Source organism: Phocoena sinus, chromosome 16 (genome assembly GCF_008692025.1).
Source record: "Phocoena sinus isolate mPhoSin1 chromosome 16, mPhoSin1.pri, whole genome shotgun sequence".
NCBI lineage: Eukaryota > Metazoa > Chordata > Mammalia > Artiodactyla > Phocoenidae > Phocoena > Phocoena sinus.
Window position 1 is genome coordinate 15173940 of NC_045778.1, and position 24464 is coordinate 15198403.

At 42.7% G+C, this 24464-nt stretch overlaps 1 protein-coding gene across 3 annotated transcripts in view; it reads left to right on the forward strand.

Moving 5' to 3' along the window:
- ARID5B (AT-rich interaction domain 5B) overlaps window positions 1-21877 on the forward strand; it is a 188691-nt gene extending 166814 nt beyond the window's left edge. For all 3 annotated transcript variants that reach the window (XM_032609231.1, XM_032609232.1, XM_032609233.1), the window contains 2 exons: window positions 12199-12397; window positions 15811-21877. In XM_032609231.1, coding sequence (XP_032465122.1) covers window positions 12199-12397; window positions 15811-17964 — 2353 coding nt within the window. In that variant the 3' untranslated portion in view covers window positions 17965-21877. The remainder of the gene's footprint in view (window positions 1-12198; window positions 12398-15810) is intronic.
- The last annotated feature ends 2587 nt before the right edge of the window (window positions 21878-24464 follow it).

The window sequence follows — 24464 nt, forward strand, 5'->3', positions numbered from 1 at the left end:
AAGAAGCAGTGAGTGATCTACTACGCATTATCCACTGATTTATTTTTCATGCAGTGTGGTTCATGCTTCCAGTAAATGTTTTCATTTTCCAACAAGAAAAAAGTAGCCGGTTCCCTCAGTAAATGTTACTTGTATATATTAGTTGGGCACTTTTGGTTTATTCATGAGTGTAATAATGAAAGTGCAAGTTGTTGAAAAGAATCAATGTTGTTTTTATTTAGGGCATAGCAGGAATGGTAGGTACAATGCCTGTGAATGCATCATTGTCGCTGAAGGCCTGACTGGTCCAAACTTGCCTCTGATTGGTTTAAATCAAATAGGTCCAAGCACTTCATAAAAATGTCTTTGTCAGCCTGGTTTTGCTTCCAAACCTATTCATCTCTGTCAGTTTTTAATGTTAGTACCAGGCTCCTGGCCGCAGTCCATTAGTACTGTACTTAATTGCTCATGTTACAGATGATCACCAATATAAAAAGCATTAATGTTTCCCCATCGAAAGACTGTCGCTATGTAGATGTCTCCAACTCAGCAAAGCTTATGAAGTGTGGTTATCCTGGACACTTCTTGTTCAGGATTTATAGATGAAGTTACTGTAGATTATAATGCAAAAAAAAAAAAAAAAAAAAAAAAATGCCCACCTCCTTCTGTGCAGGACACGTCTCAGTGGAACATTTTCTTTCTCGTTCAACTCTTCGTTGAAGATGCCCCGAATAACTTTCTTTTATCAGTAAAGGAACAAAAAGGAAAATGGTTACTTTAGTGGAATTCTCTTAGCTTGATTTTTCTGGAATAGTAATTCACTTTAAAGACTGTTTTCACATGCAGATTTGTTTTCTTTTTTTTTTTTTTTTAATGTTTTTAAGCACATGCAAGGGGGAAAAAAATCTTTACACAGAATACCAGATTACTGGTTTTAATTTTCCTGAATAAATTACATGGTCTGTGTCTGTGGAGCACATGAAATTGTTCCTAGGGATTTTAAAAGGAGCATTAAGGCAAAAGTACTTTATGATGTGCTTTTCTGAGTAGTTAGAAAATCATAAACAAATGGATTTGTTTGTGGGGGAAATGAACAATTATGCCTCACCTTCTTATGTACTCAATGCCCAATTTCAAAGTCTACCCTCTACCCTTTTCCCACAAGCATTCCTGGGGTGAGACGGTCACGCCGCCTGGCTGAGGCGTTTTCCTGGGCAGTGACTTGGGGTGAGCTGCACCCAAGCCCCATGCGTTTGGGCAGAAGCCCAGTGATAGTCAGATGGAGCTTCGGCCTTTTTTTCTCTGAAGGCGGAAGGCAGTGTGTGAGAGGTTCACGTTTTAAATAAGATAAGTATGTGCTGCAAGGTAAATGCCAGACATACACCAGGTTCTAAGGGACTCAGTTAATCAGCACACGGTTGAGGAAGCCACAGGCAGGATTCACAGATTGCGGGGATCCTTTAGCAATCCTCTAGACAGTGTTACTCAAAGTGAGGTTCTTCTGGCCCATCTGTGCTCTGTGAATGGGGCAGCTATGCATAAGCGCTGATACACTTACATGGCAGTTTGCCAGAATAATTTTTTGTCTGTTGAATTTTTTTTTAATGGGGGCTTGCATTTTGTATGTCTTTTAAAATTTCTCATTTTCCTGTTAATTCCTTTTTATGGTATTTTACAAAAGTATCTATCAGTCAGCAACAGACAGGAAATTTAGGAAACTGGCCCCTCTCACCCGGTCACTGGAGAAGCAGTGGTCACACACTCAGATGTTGATGGGGGCAGGTAGCATGGGTGAGCACAGGTGTGGCCAGGCTGGAAAGTGCAAAACACACAGCCGGGCGCGAGAGAGGCCCGGTGGGATCAGCGACACTTACTGCCGTAGAAGGATATAGTCTCGGTGCTTCCACGCCTTCCGTGTTCTGGAGATAATTTTTATGTGAAATCACCCGACTTACAAATACTGGCTCCAATATTTCTGAAAATATTTTATGTAAACTAAACTAAACACGCCCGTGGGCTGCTGTGTTCCATGAGGACCGAACTGTCTCTGGCATCGGGCTGTAATTCTGTCTCTGCTTAATCGCCCTGCAGTGGGAAGGCAACGAAGAAACACCACTGTTGAAGGCACTCTTCACCTGTACGCTCTTCCCATACTGAGCAGCGCACCTGTGGCTTCCCACTGACTCTACCTTGCCTTTTGGGGCTGACTCATTCCACATGCTCTTTTTTCTCGGTGATGGGCCTCCATACACTTGGCAAAGCTCCTCTCTCACTTCAAGTCTTCCTAATCCATTCATTCAAGCCTCAGAGCACGATATATGGACTTTCACCGGTTTGGCTTGCTCTCGTGTAAATGCCTCCCGTTTGTGTCACTTAGAATACCCAAAGCTACTCCAGATGTGGCATATAGTATTTCTTGGGATGTGGGCAGTGTCAGTCTATCAGCAGAGCCTAAGATTCCTTTTGAAATTGGTGGCCAGTTTCTTTTTCTTGGGTCGGGTAGATGTGCCATTTGACTCACTGCCTTTTTCCTTTGCTGCTGCCCTCAAGAGCCAGTTGGTGTTTTTTGAACGTCTATCAAGAATAGGGCTGGCAAAAAAATGAGGAGGTGCCCATGCTACCACATTCATGGCAGAGACCACTAAGGGAATATGATGCCGCTTCCCGAGAACCCAGGCGCAGCTTCACAATTCTTCTCAACATGGCACCCATACGCACTACTACCAACTCATTAGAACTGGGAGGTGCTGTGACCCTATCTTTTTTTTTTTCTAAAATTTGCTTTCTTTTTATTATTTTTACATTTTTTGTTTATTTTTTGGAATTTTTTTTTTTATACAGCAGGTTCTTATTAGTTATCTATTTTATACATATTGGTGTATATATGTCAATCCCAATCTCCCAATTCATCCCACCACCACCACCAACCCCTGCTTTCCCCCCTTGGTGTCCATACGTTTGTTCTCTACCTCTGTGTCTCTATGTCTGCCTTGCAAACCGTTCAGCCGTACCATTTTTCTGGATTCCACATATATGCGTTAATATATGATATTTGTTTTTCTTTTTCTGACTTCCTTCTGTATAAGTCTCTAGGTCCATCCATATCTCTGAAAATGATCCAGTTTCGTTCCTTTTTATGGCTAATATTCCATTGTATGTATGTACCACGTCTTCTTTATCCATTCGTCTGTCTGTGGGCATCTAGGTTGCTTCCATGACCTGGCTGTTGTAAATAGTGCTGCAGTGAACACTGGGGTGCACGTGTCTTTTTGAATTATGGTTTTCTCTGGGTATGTGCCCAGTCGTGGGGTTGCTGGGTGTGACCCTATCTTGTGTGATCCGACTCATACTCCATACATACGTGAAAGAGAGTTAAATATTTAAGGCTATAAAAACCTTAGGTAAGGAAGTAATAGATACAAATAATAAGTTCAACAGAGATCAGAGAAAGAAGAGAGAATTTCCAAATGGAATAAGCAAAGTCTTCCAGTGGTGGTGGGGGGGTCTAGAATTTGAACTGTTTTTTTTTTTTTTTTTATTGGAGTATATTTGATTTACAATGTGGTGTTAGTTTCAGGTCTACAGCAAAGTGATTCATTTATACATATATATTCATTTTTTTTCTCATATAGATTATCACAGAATATTGAGTAGAGTTCCCTGTGCTATATAGTGGGTCCTCGCTGGTTATCTACCTTATGTATAGTAGTGTGTGTATGTTAATCCCAAGCTCCTGGTTTATCCCTCCCTGCCATATTTCCCCTTTGGTAACCATAAGTGGTTTTTGATATCTGTAAGTCTGTTTCTGTTTTGTAAATAAGTTCATTTTTTATCATTTTTAAAAATTAGAGTCCACATGTGAGTGATGTTCTAGATTTGTCTTTCTCTGACGTACTTAGTATGACAATCTTTAGATCCATCCAGGTTGCTGTAAATGGCATTATTTTGTTCTTTCTTATGGCAATATATATATGATATTCCTTCGTGTATATGTACCACATCTTCTTTATCCATTCCTCTGTTGATGGACACTTAGGTTGCTTCCGTGTCTTGGCTGTTGTAAATAGTGCTGCAGTGAACAATGAGGTGCATGTATCATTTTGAATTATGGTTTTCTCCGGATTTATGCCCAGGAGTGGGATTGCTGGGTCATACGGTAGTTCTATTCTTAGTTTTTTAAGGAACCTCCATACTGTTCTCCACAGTTGGTTGTACCAATTTACGAACCGGACCTTAAAGAGATTAGGTTAGAACCTAAGATAGATCATCGTACACTGCCTAAAATAATTCAGTTGTAGAACTCAGAAACAGTAAAGAAATTATATTTGAGGGCAAGGACCTTGTGGTATTGCTTCCCTTGAGACTCACCAGTGCACCCAGTACTGCGTCGTGAACATACCAGGGACTCAAGTATTAGGGGTTGAGTGAATTAAATTAAATCCAAACCAAAAGGACAGCTTTCTCTAGGAAATGTGTACGAAGAGGTAGGGAATGAGTTGGTAGAAGGGGCAGTCAGGAGGGGTCTAAGGCTGAATTTCCAAATTGGATACACCAAAGGCAGGTATTATCGTTTATCCTCTCAGTGTCTGTTCAGTCTCTTGCCTTGAGGTCCAGGGGGTAGACCGTACCCCATCCTCACCCATGGTGGGCTCGACCAATCTATGGACTTGCATCTCCTTTGTAAACACTGTCTTGGTAATGGAGACTCTGGCCAACAGGCACTCTGTTGGTAACGCTTCTGTAATACCGCCACCCAGGCGCTCTCATCTCCCTTTTCCCCACACCCACAGAAGGCCACCTGGCCGTTATCAGCAACCAGCAACCCCCAAAATCTAACACAAAGTGTTGAGATTTAGGCAGACTCGGTAAGGTACTGCTGCTGCTCTTCCAGTGATACCCCATCAGGCTTGTTCTTATAAGGCACCTGAATTGGGTGGATGTAAGCACCCTATGCCCGGAGCAGCTTCTCATCTGTAAAGAATGTCTCCCCAAAGGACAGTCAGGTAATTTCATAAGCAAGAGCCTCCCTCCGTATCACTCAGCATGCCTAAAATGCTCTGATAACTTTCCAATGCCTGCATTTTTCAAGAAACTTTTAAAAAGGAAAACAGAACCCCAGCCAGGCCCTGGAGTAGAAAAACTGGTTTCTGTTTAAAAAAAAAAATAAACAACAGCCTTTGAAAAATCTCTATTTAAAAATTCTTAAATTTGCCTCTAAATGCAAGTTGTAATTAATAGAAGTTGGAGTTTACACTGTTGAGTGTAAAAACACCCTCAGGCACAAACTAATCAAGTGTGTATGTCATGCTGTAAACTACAGCAAGTTCTTTGTTTGACCCAAAAAAGGCTTGCCAAACAGCAGTTTCTTCTTTGTGGAGCTCCCTTATTGTCTCATTTTTGTTTTCTTCCCACTCCCCCTACCCAACCCCCTTTGAACCTTGCTATAGTATTTAGGAAACTTTGCAGGTTCCATGTTTTATTGATAGTTTTCATCCAGCCTGAATTTAAATTTGAGAATAGATGAGGTGTCTTAGCCCTTTTTCTTTTAGATAAATAACAAGAGGTTTCTACTTATGATTTTCTGTCCTCAGGGCTTTATCATTAAGATTAAATAACTGTATTCTCAAGCATGCCACTGCACAAACATCTTTTCAATGATGTGAGTAACAGATGCCTTCACAAAGGAACTATTGAAAATTCAGAAAGCATGTTTCCAAAAAAGAAAGGAAAAAAAAAAGTATCAGATGACAGAAGAATGTAATTGTTTACCATTAAAATATATCCTTAACTCTTCCACTGAAAACCTCTTGGAACATTTTGGTTTTGTGCAAGTTATTACAGAGTTTGATCAAAGTGATACATTTTGGGGAACTGTTGAACATTTCAGAAGCTCTGGGATGTGTGGTGTCTCACGTGGGACTCGAATGCGACAGTTGTTTGTGCTTTTACATATGGACCCTTCATGTTGGGGGTGCACATCACGTTGAAAACACCGTAGTTGTATTTGTCTATTATTCTTGAAAGGATGTTCATCTGCCCTTGAAAGAGATCCAAAAGAACACCCAGAAGTTTCTCTCCACCCCCACCCCCACCCCCCCCCCCAACCCTGGCTCCCACAGCCCATGTATTCAGTTCAGGGGCCTGTCATCCTGGAGCTGCGTCTCTCACGCTGACCCTCCTTCATGGGAGTCAAGCCACCATCCATCAAGCCAGGGATCCCAGCACCTTTCTTTCCTCTCTTTGCTTAGTTAGGGTCACAGTTATTACTCCACGACTGTGGGAAGGCCAAGAGTCATCAATGGGCCTCAGAAACAACTCTCCCACCACTGGGGCAAAGGGAGAAAATTAGTGCCTTCAAAAGGTTTTCTTGTTCATCTTCTGCTTGCCCTTGAGTAGGTAATGAAGCCCCTAGTGAGCCGATTATTTTCCCAAGGCAGAGGTTTTCTGAAGACGAGTGGCCATTGATAATGGTCGTTGATAATAACGGGCCACGTGCCTTTTACGTATCTTAGAGTAGAATACAAATGGTGCTCTTCATACCTACTTCCTTTTTAAAGAGCTCTGTACAGTTTACCGTTGGTAGCTCATGGGCAAGCTAAGTCTTTCACACAGAACCCATGTTGCATTCTCCCACCGTCTTCTAGGCTCAGGTGGGTCCTGCCGCTGGCTTATTCTCCGTGGCCTACATGTCAGCATGGCACCTCCCTCCGTGGTTCGGTGCTCAAAGCTTTGAGTTCACATCTTTGAGCTTTGAGTGTCAGAAACTGACACTCAAGTCCTCTTTCTCAGCTCTCTTTGTGACTGATCTTTTTTCTGCTCCACTGACACTTACACCATAAACTGGTGGAGATCTTCATCTGGAGCCCACATTTTTTCTTAGATGGAGTCTGGCTTTTAAAAGAATAGGAACAAAACGGCATAATGGCCATTATACTCAACCAGTGTTGTGCCCACTGAGGAAACATTCCCACTGCTCCGCACGTTGACATAGCAGCACATTTGTGTACTTGGCTTTTGTTTTGGTACGTATCCCGCCCCCCCCCCCCCCCCCCACACCGACAAATGCTCTTTAGACATTTTTAGAGTAATGGTCTGGTACCTTGAGCTGGAGGTGAACAGTATGTGAGATTAGAACTTTCCATGTTTCTTGGAACCTTAACAAGTGTGTGTACTTCATCTTCAAAAAGGAAAAACATACCTTCTATTGGCTCCATATTTGGTGAAAGAGTGCTTCCCCACACTTCACAGCGAAGTTATATATTTTCAGTTTCTGGCTGAGAAGGGAAATGTCTGGCCAAACCTTAGAATTTATCGACCCTGGAATCAACTTGGAGGTATAATAACTCCATTTGGGATCAGATCAGGTCTGAAGCCCCAGTGGAACCAATATGTCATTTCTTTTCTAATGCCACGATAAAACCTAATAGTTAAAAGAATAGTAGTAGCATTTTTGCCCTGACATGCACGCCAACTTTATCCCCTCTGCCCCTAAAACATTCTGCTCCAAAGGCACCAGTAGAAATCTGGGCCTGGAATTGTTCACTGGTTTGATAGCATCAAAGTGCCTATGAAGTAACTAGGGTAAGTTTGAGGTTCAAATACAACCCTAAATATTTGCCACTATGCCGTGGAGCAACTAGGCCCGTGCGCCACAACTACTGAGCCTGTGCTCTAGAGCCTGCATGCCACAACTACTGAGCCCCCGTGCCACAACTGATGAAGCCCACTCACCTAGGGCCAGTGCTCTGCAACAAGAGAAGCCACTGCAATGATAAGACCGTGTACCGCAACGAATAGTAGCCCCTGCTCGCTGCAGCTAGAGAAAGCCCACGCCCAGCAACAAAGACCCAACACGGCCAAAGACAAATTAATTAATTAATTAATTAAAAAAAAAAAAAAAGGTTTGCCACTTCTTCTAACTCTTCAGACTGAATCAGTCCTAGACATTCTTATAATATTTTTCAGAGCTCTATAAATACATGGATTCTCATTTCTCGTCTTAAGCACTGTTTGCTAAATGTTTTGGCCCCAAAGTCAGTCATTCCATGAAAGCATTAGTCAATACAGGAGACATTAGTGGTTACCCGTTCTGATGAGATTTGACATTATTTTTCCTCTGTCTATGGGGAGGGAAGGGGAATGTTGCCTAATAAAGATGAAGGGTCTTTTCTTCTTTTGTATGAAATGCAAATGATGAGGACACGTGCAATATTCATTTCTTGAATATGAGGCTGCTGCTTTTTGTTGAGAAAGAGAGGCAAGGCCCTGGAGGATTTCAGAATTTGTAAATATAAAATTATCTGCCTTCGTGTTTAAAAAAATAATAAAAGGGAGAAAGAGTTGGCAGGTTGCCAGATTACTTACATTACAGTAATAGATTTGCTGACCCTTGACTTCTGCTGAAGAGAAATGTATTGAATTTTTCATAATATCAGATGAGGCAGATCTAAAAACCTAGTACACTGAGCACCGTTATTTAACTTGAGATTTAACAAAGCAGAAATCTTTTCAAACCAGCAGTTTCTTGTATGATGATAATTTAGTGGCTCAGACGCTAATAAATCAAGGTTATAATGCCACTGATTTGTTCATTTTAACTTGGGTTGGTTTTAAGTTGTCTTTATTTAAGGAAAAAAAAAAAAGAAGGAGAAAAAAATCTTGCTTTTCACAGTGACTGAATTTAGTAAGAATCTCTGTGATAGAAAAAGGCTCCCCTACTGTTTCTGCTTTGGGGTGGAAAATGTTATTCTTGTATTATTCCTAGGGAAAAATAAAATCTCATGCTGCTACAATTCTTATGCCTATGGAAAGATGTTATTTTTTTTAATACATGATGGCTTACCTATTTCAGATCCATTAACGGCATCGTAAATAAGCATTTTGCTAATCTGAAATCTCGATAATAGTAAAGGCCCATTTATCTGCCTAGCTTTCAATCCTCGGACTACATTAGATTGGGGGGGTGGGAGGGGGAATTTCTCTGGATTTTCTAATGAATATATTGCTTCCCTTCCCTATTTCTTCCATCCACCAGAAACCCAAACCACATTCTTAGAGTTGCAGCCCATTGAAAATATTTCTCCTGTGTAATGAGTTCTTAGGGGCTGGGGTGCATTTTTGCTTTTATCTGTACAGTTTAGAGGCTGATTAAATCTTTGTTGTAAGGTGCAGTCATGTTGCATTATACTAAATTCTTTATACAACGCTCGCTGCATTAGGCAATGTTGACCTTATGTTGGCTAACCTGTTTTCAATGGTATCGCATGTACGTTAAACGTTTAAATGTTCAGAAACCTATAATAGCTTTCGTCCTCTGTACTGTGTAAAAACTTCTAATAATCAGATGATAAGATCATATCCTGTGGGGTAATTGTGTTGTACCATGACAGGATAACTGAAAAAACATTCAGTGAAAATCGTACCAAACGGAAATCACTATATGAACAGCGATTGTTTGTGTGCCGGGTGAGAAGAGCTCTGTCTGCTCTTCAGGGCTTAGCTGGTCATATTTCTACTTGTTTCCTTTTAGCTGCTGCCTTTCTTGTTTTATTTCGGGAGCCTTTATTCCCTGAGCCACTATAATTATCTTTCAGTGATTTAGAAGGGAAAAAAAACACTCACTTGACCTTTACACACACACACACACACACACACTCACACACACTCACACACACTCGCCCTCTGGAAGCCTTGAACAAGCAGGGTTTGTGTTTGGATTCAGTTTTACCTTAGTCATGCCTCTTTCCAGATACAAGAAACATTTAATTCCAGATTTCCTGCTTCTGGCTTTAGGCCTTTGACCAGCAAAGTGAAATGTATTTTTTACTGCTGTCAGCCAGCCAGCTGCTGAGCTGAGTGAAGGGAAGAAAAAAAAGAAAGAAAGAAATGAAATAGAAGTGTTGCCCTGCTTCTTGAACTTGCAAAATTGTGCGAGGAAATTAAAGTCTCCTTAGCACCCATCTAGAAAGCTGGGTTGGCCCAGAACTCTCTGGACCTGAGGTGAGGGGTCCCTCACCTTGGGTGTCTCTCCCAGCCAGTTCTCTGCTTCCTCTCACCCCCTTCCCCACAGTCAGAGGTAATGCTGTCATCCTTAGTGAAGGGAGTCCCCTCCCTCATGGTGCCACCATCTCAATTAGAGAGTGGAGTTTGGGGGGAGGGTGGTACCAACAAACAATAACCATTGGAATACCCAGACTTCAATGCTCCTTGGGTTCCCATGGCAACCAAACAAAAGTAAAACAAACCTATCTGTCCTAACAATAAAAATATGTTTTCATTAAAGTCAATTTAACATATTTTTCCTAATTTAAAATATTCAATGCATTTTGCTCCCGGACAAAAATCCCCAACCTGCCACTGCTGAAGGGGATAAAGTCCCTGGCAGAACCATGCAGGTAAAAGCAACTGGGGGGAATGTTGGGGACTTTACAGATGAGACGGAATACATTCAAGTATGAACAAGATTACTTTTTTTCTCTCTTCTGCTTAGTTATGCTTTTTATTATATAAACATTAACTGTAATATTACAGTGGGAAGCAGGTATTTGGCAGCCATATATTATTTTAGTAAAGTCCACATAGAGAGAACAGTTTCCAGTTTTAGCAGCTGTAACATGTTTAAACTCAGCTTGTAATGGGATCTGAAGATAACTATTCCCCATGGGCTGTGTTGATCTTCATGGCTGGCCCACTGCCAGACGCAGGGCTCAAAACTATTATTCACGCCTTCTTGCACATACCTTGCCTGAGCATGCTCAGTAATGACTTTTGTTTCTAATTGCTATACACTGAGATTTGATTTTCCCGTAATTTACTTGGTATTTTATTAAAGAGTGAAATATCATGATCGCACATGTCCCCACGTCTGTACTCAGAAACCCGAACAGTTGTGTACGTTTAAGTAGTTGTGATCCAGATTGCATAGTTAGAAACCAGTTTTAGGATAGCTAACAAATATCCAAGCCAAAGAAGTTTTTGCCTGGGAGTCTTAGTTTAAAAATAATTACGGTTCCCAATATTTGAACAGATTTATGTTGTTTATAAGCCAAGTACATTTTCTTCATTGAGTCAACTTGTCTTATTTAAAACAAATTATGTTTGCTGTATTAAAGTTCATATTTTTAAGGCTGAGTCTTGTATTAATCCCACAGTGAGTCATTAATCATACCAAATGCATTATAAAAACTTTAATCACTGAAGTTGAAACTGAGATTGTAATGCAATCCATCCCGTTTAATTACATCAGCTATTTTTCCCTTTCAGATCAAGCGCTACATCGCAAAGGGAAAACAGATTAAAACAAGAGCTGTTTGATGTTTCTCTTTTTAGAGCAATTTTATGTATTTTGTCTAAAAAGTTATATAATTAAAATGCTTGAATTTTTCAGCCCTCTGATTTTTGTGGCTTGAACGTTCTGCCTGCCTGCCTTCTCTCTGGGGCCCTCTTTAACTTGGCACCCCAAAACAGAGCTTCTCCTGTGGGAGGCACCTGCTCCCACCCCAAGAGCTCTGGGTAAGACAGCCATCTCCCGCTGTGCTGCGCTCCCCTCCCGTAACCTCTTTATCTTAAGTGTCTGGTCTATATTTTGACATGAATGAATGCAAACTTGGGAGACAGGCAGAACTAGGTTCAGATTCCACATCTAACAAATGGGGTGACTCAGGCAAATTATTTAGCCTTTTTGGGCCTCAGTTGCCTCATCTGTTGAAAAGAGAATAATAACAACAACAACAATAATAGTAAATACTCCACAGGGATGTTGTGGACATTACGTGAAATAACCTACATAATGTACCTAGGGCATCACCTGGCACATACTAGTACTTTACTGGAACGTAAGCCTCAGGGGCCTTGAATATCTTGCTCGCTGCTGTATCTTGGTGCCTAGAACACTGCCTGACACACAGTTAGTGCTCAATAAACAGCTGCTGGCAGAATGATAAATGAATGGCAGCTAGCATTATAGTTGCTATTACTGTGATGTGGTTATCAGCATTTAGCCAGGTCCCAGGGGCAGTGATAATGATGTGACTTTGGATGTGTCCATTGGTATCCTTGGTGTACAGCTTCGCAAAACAAGAAAGAGGTCTTGCAAAGAAAGCAGGATGTAAGCTACCAGGTGCTGGTTTTGACCGGGGAGACAAGAAAGTAAACCCCCATAGCATCGACACTACTGGAACTGCCTGCCCTGACCGAGCCTCTCTTCTGATACCCTTGTAGATTAATCCTGCCGTATGAAAGGTTTATTAAAGGAGAGGAAGATAAGCCCCTGCCTCCAATCAAACCTCGAAAACAGGAGAACAATTCACAGGAAAACGAGAATAAAACAAAAGTATCAGGAGGCAAACGCATCAAACACGAAATCTCTAAGAGCAAGAAAGAAAAAGAGAATGCCCCGAAGCCCCAGCATGCATCAGAGGTGAGTCGGGCTCCTCCACAGAAATACCTCTGTGAGGTTGGTCCTGCCTCAGGGTCTTCTGGAGCCCTGCATCCACAGCTGCATCCCTGCCAGAGACACCACCAGACTAAGAAACCTAATCATCTAAACTTCACCATTCCCTGAATAGTGGGCCTTTCGGGGCAGCACATGGATTGAATGGGATAGGCCAAGAATAGGATCTAGAAGGAAGCAAACACTCTGTAGAAAACTGAGAGCAGACCCGACTTTGAGATAGAAGGAGCCAGAGCTTCAGCTCTTAAAGCCAAGGGACTCCCATGTGAAAGATGTGGCTTCTCTGCCATTTCACAGCCAGCCTGTCTGAGGAGTTGGTGTGACTTTAAAACACGCATTGTGGGATCTGCTGTGTCTCTGCAGGACTGTCCTAAAAACTTCAGAGACTTGTTTGCCTCCATTAATTGACCTCTGTGCACCAGACTTGGGTTGAGACCAATTTAGAAACATCTTAAGTACGTATTATTTATAGGGGAATTTTGAAATGGTTCCTCTGAAGCCATGATTATCTGTCTTGTTAACAGGTAGTTTCTGAACCTTTTAAAACAGGCCCCAGCTACCCACAGCCCCCAGCAGCTCTCTGGTAGAAGCCGTTACTATCATCGTCCAGACAGTCATGGGGGATGAGCTGGGCTCTGTTTCAAGATGAATAATAAAAAAATCTCTGCTGCCCATTAAAAAAAAAAAAAAAAACCAAACCAAACCAAACTTAGCAGCCACATCTGAAGACAGCACGTTCTAAGATTCAACCCCAGAGGGAACTTTGGTGCTGATATTAAACACCCCCTAAAAATCAGGTTTATAATGAACACATAAGAGACTCTCTAATTAAACACCAGCTTAAAACACACACACCAGCCTCCTAACTAGAAATTAACTTACCCAACTGACTCCTGTGTAAGAAGATAATATTAATACCAAGAAGAGAAATTTGCTTTAATTTTTGTTTCATAATTATTTTAAGCTCTAATAATTAAAAGGGGGGGGGATGATGCAGAGATTTCCAAACATCTGCAAGCTTGCAACATAAATGGCCAAAAGCAAGGAAATTCCAAGTTAAGGCTTACATTCCATTCTCCCTTTATCCTGTTGGTCTGGTGATTTATTATAGGGCTTGGGATCAGTGAGTTCTATTAGATACCATATGTACAGCATTGCCAAAGCACCAGGGGACAAACTGAGGACCAAGAGGCCAGCTGGCCTTTGAATGGCTCCACTCCGGGCGTGAGAATTGAAAGGGCTGCTTTGTGAGTTGGGGGAGGAATCCTCAAGCCATTGCCCTGAGCCTGTCAGCTTGGGAGGCGACCGCTGTCAAGAGTAGAGCCCGGTGCCCTGCAGTCCACAGAAATCCTGAAAGCCTTAAGGCTCCCTGTTTCCTATAGGCCCCCACAGGTTCCCTTCAGGGACTTCAAGTATCTAAGGGACCGAGGTCATTATGATCAGGTTATCTAAACTACCTGGAATCCCACACCCTCTCTCCAAGGTTGACCCAAAGATCAGAATCGCTCCCCGCCTCCTACACAGACCCGTGTTATATATATATAACAAGTATATTTCTCTCTCTATATATAGAAATACACTATACATAGCAAGTATACATAGCAAGTATATCGCTATGTATACTTGCTATGTATAGTATATTTTGTATTGCTATTTCTATACATAGCAAGTATATCTCTCCTCACTGTGTGTTTGGGGGTTGAATTTTATTGTTGTTGTTATTATTGTCATTGTTTTTAATTTGGAGATAGGAGGGCTTAAAAAGCCCTTCTAGTCAAACCCACTATCTTCAAGTAATCAGATTATAAGCTGTGTGGTGGGAAGGTACCATTTAATATACTAAGGCAAATCATAAAATGCCATCCTACAAAAAGGGTCCTTTACTTTTTTTTTTTTCCTGCCTAGCTTTCAATGACCTCCTAAACCTGTTTACAACCAAAAACCTAGAACTCCATGTACCTGAAGGCCTAGGTCATAGAGACATCAGTGGGGCTGAGACTCCCCCACAGCGCCATCAGAAACTGACACTGAAATGCAATATGCCTTTTTCCCTAGCCGTAGTCATTTTTCTATATTTTCATGTAATGTATAAGCTCACGAGACCAATGATGACTGTTAATGTAGAACAAGTAATGGTACTTGTACTGGAAAAGGCAGCTATTAGTACAAAAACAAAGAAAGGAAAAGAATGATGCTAAGTATCCCTAAAACAGAGGGCTATCTTGAAGCGGATTTAAGGAGAAATATCTATGAAATGGGTATGGTTCCTTAAAACTTTTGTTCCTATGCATCCCTACACCAGCATCCTCAATCTTGCCCGAAGATGCTAAAGTGGTAGACACTTCTTTCCTTCACAAAGAAGAAAAATATTCAAGGGATGAGTTTGCGGGGAGGTGGGGGAAGACCATCTCAATATCACCGTTTTGTGACTGTTCTCCACCAAGACACGTCAGGGCAGAATGACAGAAGTTTTGAAAGAACTTGCCAGTCCCCCTGGGTCACAGGTGGAAAGTTAAGATGACCTTCTAAGGCCAAAGTCTGCACAGCTACGTAATGCAATGAATGAGTCGAACTGTGCCCACAACTTCTGTCAGTGGGGACACATAAAGACCATCCATCTCATCGACTACAACTTATTTCAGTGAACAGAAAAGCTGTCTGTGTTGTGGCACTCACTGCTTGCATTTTGACAATTTCATTTTCAGCTTTAATGGAAATGTAGTTTGCTGCAGCCTAGAAGGACCTGGAGTCCTTCTGCCCCTCAGGTAGACAGGCTGACGAGGCATCTGCATAATTTTTCAATATTTTAGCTTTATCTGCATGTCATACGGCACTGGGTAGAAATTATTAACACTCAAGCATTGCTAATTTAACGCATCATACTGAACACGTTAGGACGGGGTTTGCTCTCTCGAAGAAAAAACAAGGGGTTTTAGTAAGTTTGTTGTTGACACGGGGTTGCATTTTTGAAAGAGAGATTCTAAAAAAATCTTTCTCCAAAGTGTCATAAACCACAACATGTAATTTAAAACCCATTTGGATAATTGACTGATTTGACAAGAAAACAACCTCAGAATTAAACTATATATTAGAATCAAGGAGTGATATGACTGTATACCGGCAGTACATAATACTTTGCTATTTTGATAGGTATCTCATAAGGGACTGGAGTGAATATGCATATTTCCCCTAATGTTTCTGTAATTTATATTTCTTTGTTTAGAGCCATGATTGGGGAGTAATAAAGCTTTACAGAGACTCCCATGAGCTGACTGAAAAGGCTGTTTTCAAAAAACGGCTGTGTGTAATATCTTATTTCATAGCATGAAGTGTCAACGCATTTGGCTTCCTTCTGACTATCTTTTGCAATATTTTATCAGGTTTCGTCAGAGCAAGAGAAGGAACAAGAGACTTTACACCAGAAGAGCATCACTGAGCCTCTCCCAGTAGCAGACACAAAGAAAAAAGTGGAAGGGTACCAGGATTTTGCAGCAAGGCCCCTGGTGTCCCGAGCAGACCCAGAAAAGGACGACGACACAGATCAGGGTGCCAGCAACGAGGAGGCAGGAGAGGAGGGGCCTGCCCCTCCACTCGCGAGTGCCCCTCCGGCCCCCGAAAGGGATCCAGCCCCGATCCCCGGGGCTGGCAAACAGTCGCGCACCTCTCCCCGGGCTCTCCTGGACTCCAAACAAGAACCCAAGCCCTGCTGTTTTACAGAGAGCCCTGAAAATGAACTCCAAGAAGCGTCCTTCCCCGGCTACCCCACCACGCAGCCACCACTGGCAAACCAGAGTGAAATGGAGGATGACAAACTCCCCGCAATGGCGGATTATATCGCCAACTGCACCGTGAAGGTGGACCAGCTGGGCAGTGACGACATCCACAGTGCGCTCAAGCAGACCCCGAAGGTCCTTGTGGTCCAGTCATTTGACATGTTCAAAGACAAAGACTTGACTGGGCCCATGAATGAGAACCATGGACTTAATTACACGCCCCTGCTCTACTCGAGGGGCAACCCAGGCATCATGTCCCCGCTGGCCAAGAAAAAACTTTTGTCCCAAGTAAGCGGGGCCGGCCTCTCCAGCAGCTACCCCTATGGCTCCCCACCCCCTTTGATCAGCAGAAAGAAACTGATTGTGAGGGACGACCGCTGTTCGGGTTTGTCCCAGGCCCATCACGGCCAAAGCACTGACCACGTGGCAGTCAGCCGGCCGTCAGTGATTCAGCACGTCCAGAGTTTCAGAAGCAAGCCGTCAGAGGAGAGAAAGGGCATCAATGACATTTGGAAGCACGACAAGCTGGGTCGATTGGAGCCCCACCGCTGCGGCTTCTCCAAGCATCACCTTAGCCCCCTTGCCGACTCCTATGCCCTCAAGCAGGATGCTCAGGATGGCAAGGAGAAGCTGCTGGAGCGGAGGGCTCCTCCCCACTCCCACATGCCCAGCTGCCTGGCCGATTTCTACTCGTCGCCTCATCTCCACAGCCTCTACAGGCACACTGAGCGCCACCTGCATAATGAACAGACATGCAAGTACCCTTGCAGGGACATGTACGGGGAGTCGGAAAACAGTGCTTTTCCCTCCCACAAGCACCAAGAGAAGCTCCACGTAAACTACCTGGCGTCTCTACATCTGCAAGACAAGAAGTCGGCTGCGGCGGAAGCCCTCACAGACGATCAGCCAACCGACCTGAGCCTTCCCAAGAACCCCCACAAACCCACGGGCAAGGCCCTGGGCCTGGCCCACGTGGCGCCCGGGCCTCAGGAGAGCAAGGGCCCCTCCCAGTTCCAGGTCATAAACAGCCAGAGTCGAGACTGTCACCCCAAGGCCTGTCGGGTATCGCCCATGACCATGTCGGCCCCTAAAAAATACCCTGAATCGCTTTCCAGATCGGGAAAACCTCATCCCGTGAGACTGGAGAATTTCAGGAAGATGGAAGGCATGGTCCACCCCATCCTGCACCGGAAAATGAGCCCCCAGAACATTGGTGCGGCGCGTCCCATAAAGCGCAGCCTGGAGGATTTGGACCTTGTGATTGCCGGGAAAAAGGCCCGGGCCGTGTCTCCTCTGGACCCCTCCAAGGAGGTCTCTGGAAAGGAGAAGGCCTCAGAGCAGGAGAGCGAAGGCAGCAAGGCCACGCACGGTGGGCATGCCGGGGGCGCCTCGGAAAGCCACAAGCTGCCCCTCTCCTCCCCCATCTTCCCAGGTTTGTATTCTGGAAGCCTGTGTAACTCGGGCCTCAACTCCAGGCTCCCGGCTGGGTATTCTCATTCTCTGCAGTACTTGAAAAACCAGACTGTGCTTTCCCCACTCATGCAGCCCCTGGCTTTCCACTCACTTGTGATGCAAAGAGGAATTTTTACGTCGCCAACAAATTCTCAGCAGCTATACAGACACTTGGCTGCAGCCACACCTGTAGGAAGTTCGTATGGGGACCTTTTGCACAACAGCATTTACCCTTTAGCTGCTCTAAATCCTCAAGCCGCCTTCCCATCTTCTCAGCTGTCGTCCGTACACCCCAGTACAAAACTGTAAGCCTGGCTCTGCCCAGCATCCCAAATGGCGTGGATAACAGAGCTTCACTCCTTAGCCTCGGGGTGACGGCTTGTAGAATTAGAAGTCAGTATTCTTCTAATCCGGGGTGAGATCAGTCCCGGCCAAAAGGGGCCCAGAGGGGAGGTGAACATACCTGATATTTCCGGGATGACTCTAGCCCTGGCTGGTCAGTCTTGAGCCCCTGCCAACACAGATGCCCTCGCGCCTCAGATGGTCCACTTTGCACGGGGATCTTGTGAAGGGGATTCATGTGTATCCAGGAAGAACTTAGAGGACCCCGTCTGAGTTCTGATGGTCAGGAAACAATCTGGGCAAAAAAGGGCAGATATTTCAGAGGAAGGGGCAAGGAAGACTGGCAAATATGCCAAGGGATGCCCCTCTCTTCATAAAACTCTCCAAGGTTCAATCAATGCAATGTATAGTGAAACTTCAATAGATCTTTCATTTTGACACTATTAAACAATCCAGAGAAGTAAACACTGTTAAACTGACTGTATATATTTGCTTCTTAAAACTACCCGTATCACTGTTTGCTCACCTAATTTATATACAGGTAGTCCTATTTTCTCCCAGTTCCTTCTTGTCCCCCCTTTTTTTTTTTTTAATTAAACAGTATCGCTTTTGTTTGCAGGTCTTGTTTTTGTTTTATTTTGTTTTGTTTTGTTTTAAAGGCTGACTGTCCTTAGTTGTTGATGTGTGTTTGTAATTTTTCCACATCTTATCATTTTGAGCAGCTTTGGGTGGTAATGTTATTGTTTACAAATTGAAGCAACTGATTCTAGTGGAACAAATGATCAAAGAAACAGTTGAGCACACAACAGTGCAAAGAACGTTCCTTTGCAAATCTGCAACTTAAGGATTTCTTTCCTCATAAATGGCATAGTTGAAAGAGCTTATACACTGCTTACCCGGCCAAATGCTTTGCTTTGAAGTATTGGGTTATGTGAAAATATCGAGCATTGTACTTACCTTATCTAGGCTGTGAAACTGTCCTACATACCAGAGGAATCATAAAAACAAAAACCTCACTGGCAGCAAGCTGCTGAATAACAACAGAGTCTAGAGGACATATTTGTGGGCTGCGCACATATTTTAGGAATTTCAGAAATTAGAATAGAAGCCAAAATGATTTACATTCGTGTTGGCACTGATCCCTTTAAACAGTCTGGGAAGGGGGGTTGGGAAGAAGATAGAACTTGACTATCCAGGAGAAAGTGCACAGCGGGAGGCCCAGGCACCAGATACCTGCCCAGGGCCAGTGGTCTTTCGAGTGACAGGTAGTCACATTGCCTTCATCGAGTTGGTTTCTCGCTATTCCCAGGAAGAACCTCACAGGCCACATCTTTGGGGGTAGCCGGCAAACTGATTACCCAGTTCAAAAGAAAGCCATCCTCTTTGGGTTTATGGGGCATGACTTCTGCACACACACAGGGTGATTTGTGTCATGTTTTTAACCACCTGGCAATACGGCCCACTTAACAATTCCTTCTACTGTTGGGAAGAAATGGTCAAGCTGTTCAAGCAGTCGAAAGATGCAGAGAATGTATACTGTCATTCTTGCCACTTTATTCGTTTGCTGCCGAGATGTAACATCAAGGTGGATGCATTTTCTAAGTGTGTTAAAAGTCGATCGACACAGAGAGTGGATTTTCCTTCCAGGTCCCATCCCTGCTGATAAGACTGCTTTGATGAACTCCCCAGTCAACCCTCCCCTGCCCCCACCACTACCGGTAGACATTAGGACCATAGTTAACCAAGTCTTTTACCTGTGAGATATTTAATTCTATGAAAATGGATGACCATTTTCAACTTCTAAATAGGTAACTTGACTGCAAAATGATCAAAACTGGTAAACAATGAAACCGTGGCTCTTAAACCAAGCCATGCATGCCATGCATTTGTAGTGAAATGTCTCTATGATACGAAGCCAAATACTCAGTGTAGCATACTTAATATCCAAAGGTGGAAACAAAAGAATGTAGAGATCTAGTGTTAAGAGTTCCATTTGCTTCAATTAATTATTTACCTTCCTGTGGAATAATATATATATATATATATATATTTAATAGAACCATAGATAGACTAGTAGAATTTAGATTATAAATGTGTGAATGCAGATTATCCTGCTATTGCACAAGATGGAGGGCGGAAAAAAATCTCAATTCCAGCTGGCAGAATGCTGGCCAGGACACACAGAAGGAAGCTGCACTAGATTGAATAAGTCACAGAATCAGAGGACATGGAAGAAGGAGGAAACTCTGGTGTCTCTGCAGCTGACATGGGCTAGATCCTATCCTACATGGTTTCTCTGAGCTCGTTTCTCAAAGAAAATGGGGGCATCTGTCCCTGGTGGAGCTCACCTATCCATTTTGAATATGGGGCATTTGTTTTCCCCACTGCAATGATTTCAGTCTGGTTTCATCATGTTGGAATTCGATCACACCATTTTCAAACAATGTTAACATAGTCCAGCTTTTGTTTTTCTCATCTCTTCCGAGAGGAGATTCACTGTTTCTGTCTGAGGAAGCTCATACCCTTGGCAAAACAGCAGGACAAATAAAGAGAAATGGGGGTATACATTCCCAACAGAAGCAGTGTGTTGTTTTAAAACTCTGAACAGAGATCTTGGAAATCCTTCAAAAAGACCATTGAATTCTTCATTGGCCGAGAACTACATTTTAAAAAGTCTTAAATAGGGCTTTGTTTGCATTGTTTGAGTTCAAGGGGCCTTATTATTGAATGGAATTGCACAAGCCTTTCTTTGTGCAATCAAACCATTGTTATTGGTAGTTCTGTAAAGGAAACTGTGGAATCTAATTGGCAGTGGAGTTATAAATCTATTTACGAAGTGTGGCTTCCAAGAAATGTTGCAATTCAAAATGCACTAAGTCCGTGATTTACTGGAGATTTGGAGATTCTAAATAATATTTCTGAAAAACTTCTGGCTTAACTTTTGGCAACTCAACATTAAAGGAAAAAAAAAAACCCCACAAAACCCAGCCCAACCAAGTTTCAGAAATAAGTATTCTAGTAAGTGATTGGAACTTGTAATCTTTGCCACAGGACTGACTTATTTATTTACTAGCTAGAAGCTCTTAAGTTCACTTGTTTATCAGGGCATATACAGAAGGGTTTGTTAAAACTCAGCATTGACTTTACAACTTTCTGACCTGGTGCATGTATTCTCAAGTACTGTATTTCACTGTGTTGGTGTGTCTGATGGAAATTTCGAGGTGATCCCACAAAAATATTTTATGTAGTGTGCCTTCAAAGAGAACCATTTATTTCTCTTCACTTGTTGTCCCACAAGTCACATATGGTCGTGGTCAGCCAAGCCCCCATCTGGTCTAGTTTTACTCTTGTCCCAATTTTAAAGAAAAATGGGAACAAGTCTGCCCTGGTGAGACCCACACCATTGCAATGAGTATCTTGAGCACTTAAATTCCAGTGTTGGCTGTTGATGTATTTGATATTCTGCTTGTCTCCTCATGGTTGAAATATGTCTGAAGAATAGCAGCATAATCTCTTGGCTGTTTATACTTTTTTAAACCTTCCTGTGTTGTAAATATTGTATACTTTTGGTGACTCCAGCTCTGTAACCTCTATGCTCTTCTGTAAGGTGATTATTTGTATATAGCAACATGGCCCAGTGATACTATATAGTTTCCCGATGGAGAGGTTATTGAGTAACCTTTGCATTAGTTTAAACACTACCAGAAGAATGCTGAGCCAACTATAAACACTCAATTTTGTATGTTTTCCAAATTGTACTTATTACTGCTTTTGATACTGTATTACGTGCCAATAGTTTCCCAATCACATAGCAGGCAAGAGATATTTTGTACTTTTTGATCCACTGTAATATTTAATAAAAAATGTTACTATCTGTTTCCTTTTGGGTGTAATCTGTCACTTCCTCCTGAGGAGCCCTGTGACCTCACCAGAGTACTTTCTACCCCATTGTCCCCAAATAGGATAACGATAACAGTGATGATGACGATGTGTATGTCTGTTGAGAACCTACTGGGTGCCCATCTGGCATGACTCTTCACAGCCCCATGTAAATATGGTTATGCCCATTTTACTGAGGAGAAGACTGAAGCCTAGGTAAATCAACTTGCCCAAGATCACCTGGCTAACAAGTTGGCAGAGTTAGGATTTGAACCCAGGGCTCTTAAGTCTACAACTTCCTTTGTATACCATGCTCCTCTCCTGGCAGGTAACAGAAGTCACCATTTACCTATTTGCTTATTTGGTCAACAAAGATTTTTTCATGTCTCAACTGCCAGGCATAGTGTTAGGAGCTGGGATTACAATGGTGAGTAAAAGATAAAAAATACTGTCTCTGGAGTTTATAAATCTTATGGGAAAGAGAGTTAATCAAATAGTCACCCACATAAATAACAAAAGTTCAACCTGACCTAGTTCCAGGGGAGAAAAAGTGATACATGAAGAGGAGGTGGTGACTAAACCTATAACGTGAAGGACGAGTGTGAGTTGACCAGGTGAGAAGGAACTGGGAGAAGAGTTATCCAAGCACAAGCTAACACATGTGCAAAGGCCGGGAGGCAGGAACAAGTTTAACTTATTATAGGAGTCGAATAAAGCCTATGTGACAGAAGCATAATTAATAAGGTCCAGGGAATGAGGTTGAGTTGAGGTTCAGAGTATAGCAGGGGTCAGCCAGATAGGTCCTAAGAGACCAGGTTGAGCATTTGGTCTTTATCCTAAGCAAGAAGAGGTTTAAGTGGGGAGGTGGTATGTTCAGATTCGTCTTTTTCAATGTCACCCTCTGGCTGCTGTGTGAAGGCATATTGAGAGCAATCTAATGCAAAGATGGTGGTCATTTCAGTTGCGGTGGTGGAATGGAGGAGTGGATACATTTCAGAAGTACTTGGAAGGAAGGATGAACAGACTTAGTGATGGGTTAAATGGAACAACTGATGTATATTCAGGATTGAAAAGCTGGGCAAACAGCACATTCTGATGTCTGGTGATCATGGACAAAGATTTCTGGTCTTTCATCCCCTTGGTCCACTGCCTCCAAGCTTCCTCCTGGTTTTGCTCAGCTTAATATTAGTTGAAGTGAGGCGTTCACAAAGTAGCACCCTGTGTGCTCTCTTCTTAATGGGTCCCAGAGACTGGGGCAGGGGAGAGGGTGGACAGACTCTGCTGAGTGTCTTAGTTTACAACCCACACTATCTGGTCAGGGTGGACTTTGAATAGACAGGTGAGAGTAAACTGCTAACCAGCATGTCACCACAAATCTGGGGGAAGAAAGCCACAAATATCAATATGTTTTGATAAGAGACCTAAGACCCTTTTTCTTATCATGGTTGACTCCCTGAAGGACCTGCCCACCCCTCTCAGGCCAGCAGGAGTTACAGCAACATGTTAGAGCGCTCACCCTCTCCCCCTGACTCTCATCCCTTTGTTAATCCAAACACACCAAACACAGAAAGAACACCTAGCCCCGTGGTCTCCTTGCCCTCATTCTGATTCATGTGTATTTCACCGTATCATGTGAATTGTTATGAGTACATCAAAAGAATGTTCTTCCATCTACGACACATCCAGCATTTATAGATCTGATACTTGAATCATACACAACAGGAAGCATATGATAAGTTATCTATTTTTACCAGGCCTGGCTGGCTAATACTTTTGGGAAGGAGGGTGCTTTTGCTAAAGATGTCACTCATGGTGCAAAAGCAATAAAACTGCCCAATGATTTATTCTAGGAAAGTGGCCAAAGTTGACAAATGTTTGAGGGCTGATAGTGACCAGGAAATGGGTGATCATTTACATCAACAAGTAGGAAAGTGGAGGAGGTGGGCGTGGGGTAGGGGGCGGGGTGACCTCTGGCCAGGAATAATGTAAAAGAAAAAGCATAGCCTTCAGGGTTGACCTAGACAGTAGAGTAAATGACACTAATTTGGGTCCACTAATAGAGAATTCCTGAATTTTGGAATCTCCAGGCTACCTCCTGGGATAAACAACATTGCAAAGCATTTGTTTAACCTGCTTAAAAGAACAAACTATTTTAATCATGCTAGCTCTAACCACAGGCGTTCAGCCAATCTAGTAAGGACAAGGTGATCTGCTCCCTGAGGCATCCGTACAAGAACTACTACTACTTTAATATTGTTGAAACTCTCTCTAGAACAGAACCGTCCAATGGTACTTCCTAGAATGGTGGAAATGTCTTACAATTCAGAATTTTCCAATACTGTAGCTACTAGTCAAAGTGGCTACTTAGCTCTTGAAACACGCCTAGTATGATGGAGGAACTGATTCTGTAATTCTATTTAATTTTTATTCACTTAAATTTAAATAGCCACATGTGGCTAATGGGTACTATATTCAACAGCACAGCCCTAGAATGTGAAACTGGCCAGTGAGCACATACGTACAGACACAATTACAGATGGGACAAAAGCTGCAAATGAATTTTAACACAGACACTAAAGCAGGCAACA